This window comes from Limulus polyphemus, unplaced genomic scaffold (assembly GCF_000517525.1).
Source record: "Limulus polyphemus unplaced genomic scaffold, Limulus_polyphemus-2.1.2 Scaffold739, whole genome shotgun sequence".
NCBI classification, from domain to species: domain Eukaryota; kingdom Metazoa; phylum Arthropoda; class Merostomata; order Xiphosura; family Limulidae; genus Limulus; species Limulus polyphemus.
In genome coordinates this window covers 152350-155171 of record NW_013666349.1, presented here as the reverse complement: position 1 = coordinate 155171, position 2822 = coordinate 152350, and the positions used below count along the sequence as shown (strand labels likewise).

General features: G+C 35.3%; 1 protein-coding gene across 1 annotated transcript in view; it reads left to right on the top strand.

Annotated features, from left to right (window-relative positions):
* Positions 1-2822, top strand: part of LOC106460276 — a 48784-nt gene that overhangs the window by 25585 nt on the left and 20377 nt on the right. Inside the window, exon 3 of the mRNA XM_022386951.1 lies at positions 410-538. Coding sequence (XP_022242659.1) covers positions 410-538 — 129 coding nt within the window. The remainder of the gene's footprint in view (positions 1-409; positions 539-2822) is intronic.

The following is a 2822-nucleotide window of genomic DNA, read 5'->3' as shown; positions in this document are numbered from 1 at the left end:
AAACAAACAATCGAAGCAATATAAAATATTTATCCGGATATTTACCATCTCTCCATTACCTTCCCAACCGACACCCAACTTGCTAATATATACAGGTACTCCATAAAACAGTGCAGGCGTTTTTCTGTCTGACAAGGTGTTTTCGACATTTTTTTTAAGAAGGTCGTTTTATCATTCCTACTCCTTCTTTTAGTTTCTCAAGTTAGCTTGGAAATTCTTAAAATGCAATTGTAGATTTTTCATGAAACTTAAATACGGTACCTTTCATATTAACATAGTGAGAGCTATATACTCTCTAAGCCTAATATATCACAGAACAAAATAATAAGTATCCTATAGAAATGAGTTTAAGTCTAAAAGTTGAACAAAGTGTTAATTTGTGTTTTTACAAATTCGATGATTTTTCCAGTTGGTGGTCTCAACACTCAACATCTTGGCACACAAGCGACAAAACCAGGTGGAGCCAGTAAATACGCCTTTGACAACCCATATTTTGGTCAAGACGATGTCGAAGGATCGACACGTGGGACTGTGCAAGGTAAAACAAAATTGTTCCTGAAAGTTTTCTGGCATACAGCCGAAATTTATACTTCTATGGCTTTCTTATTTTCATCCTTGAATTTTGTTCTTGACAAACATTCGAAAATCTTTCGTGAAAAGTATTGTTTGTTTGTTACGAATTTCGCGCAAAGCTACACGAGGGTTATCTGCGCTAGCCGTCCTTAATTTAGCAGTGTAGGACTAGAGGAAAGGCAGTTAGTCATCACCACCCACCGCCAACTCTTCGGTTACTCTTTCACCAACGAATAGTGGGATTGACTGTCACATTATGACGCCTCCACGGCTGGAAGGGCGAGCATGTTTGGTGGGACGGGGATTCGAACCCTCGACCCTCAGATTGCGAGTCAAACGCTCTAACAACTGATAAGTAGTTTCAATGACAAAATATACTCAAAGCAGAAAGTCATTTTTTTTTACACGAAATGTTCTGTCATATTCTATTCGTCTAAACCTATCCATCTGTTCAAGGTATACAGCAGTTTCACTTGCACATAAACAGGTTATATAAAATAAATACATTAGAACGTCTTTTATGAATTATTATACTAAGTAAATGAATATATTAAGATAGTAAATACTGCTTTCTTTGTGATAAAATAAAAAGTTACATTTTTTCCATGTCTCCTGGTGACATTTTAACAAGTCTTCAATTTAGAAGTGCATTCTAATTTTTCAGTCTAATATGGTTTACGTTTGATCCTGAATAACATTTTAACGGTCATTAAGATTAACAGGGCCTGGCAAGGCCTGGTGGTTAGGGCATTCGACTCCCAGTTTGAGAGTCGCGAGTTCGAATCCTCTCCATCGAGCAGCTGATTGGGCCAGACTTCTGAGTTTAAAAGTTATTGGCTTACAAAAATATCAGCCGATCCCAAACAATCTGGAATTAAAATAGAATGGGGGAGATTAATAAAGTCTGGGTTTCAATAAACATTTGTCTATCATATATACGTTAATCAATAAAAATATTAACCGTGGGAAAATTTGTTACTTTTCTTTGTACATTTTGTGGTAAAAACTATCACGCAATTAGAATGTTTTTGATAAACACGGAGTTATGACTATAAATGTTGGTTTTCGTATTCTAAATATAATATAACTTCGTACAAGTTTTGACGCTTAGGTTGGTACGCTGAGGTGCATCGAAAACGAAAATAAATAAAACTTGAGTCTCGTATTCAAATTCCAAGCTACACCAAAAAACCAAACTGTCCTCATGTGCAGATAAACGAAACTCGCGTGACGAGCACATACACACAAGTATAAAACAAAACAACGACTCTTTTATCTAAATCACCTTGAACTCGTGATTTTAAAGATGGAGAAACTTTAAATATACTATAATTACAGCTTGACCCACGCTATCTCCCTTAAGGTTCGTGGTTTTAAATTCAGGATATACAAGAAAGTCTCGATTTTCTCGCGTGACCAAATTACATCAGCGGTATTCTTATTTAATAAATGCACTTTACAAAAACAAAAAAAAACGTATGCATTCGTTACCTTAAATATTTATTAAAAGTAGAGTTCGGAGTTTTTCGTTATATTTCTTTTTTGTTTCGATATCGTTGACTTCTAGTGCAGCTTTGAAGTAAATAATTTTATCTAATTTATGTTTTACTGAAATGAATAGAATTCTTTTGTATACACACGTGCGTATTTCACAACTTACTGTTGTTGCTAATTAATAAAGTTTCGAGACTTTTATTTTTCTAAGATGTATCACTGTAACGCAAGGTTATATATTTAAATACTTACAGAACTTTAGCGCATTATTTTTAATAATCACCTATAACGTTATGAAACAATTGGTTTCCTAAGTACTTTAACCCGTCAAACAAAATGCTTTTGTTTCCTAAGTACTTTAACCCGTCAAACAAAATGCTTTTGTTTCCTAAGTACTTTAACCCGTCAAACAAAATGCTTTTGTTTCCTAAGTACTTTAACCCGTCAAACAAAATGCTTTTGTTTCCTAAGTACTTTAACCCGTCAAACAAAATGCTTTTGTTTCCTAAGTACTTTAACCCGTCAAACAAAATGCTTTTGTGTGGAATGAATTTCCTTGCATCAGAGTCAGTGTTTGAATGAAGAGATTTTTTTTTCTGTGTTTCAGCTATCAGAAACTCTGAATACTTGCAACCAGGCGTGGTTAGGGCGCTCGACTCTCAATCTGCGGGTCGCGGGTTCGAATCCCCGTCACACCAAACATGCTCCCCTTTCAGCCATTGGGGCATTATAGAGTGACGGTCAATCCCACTATT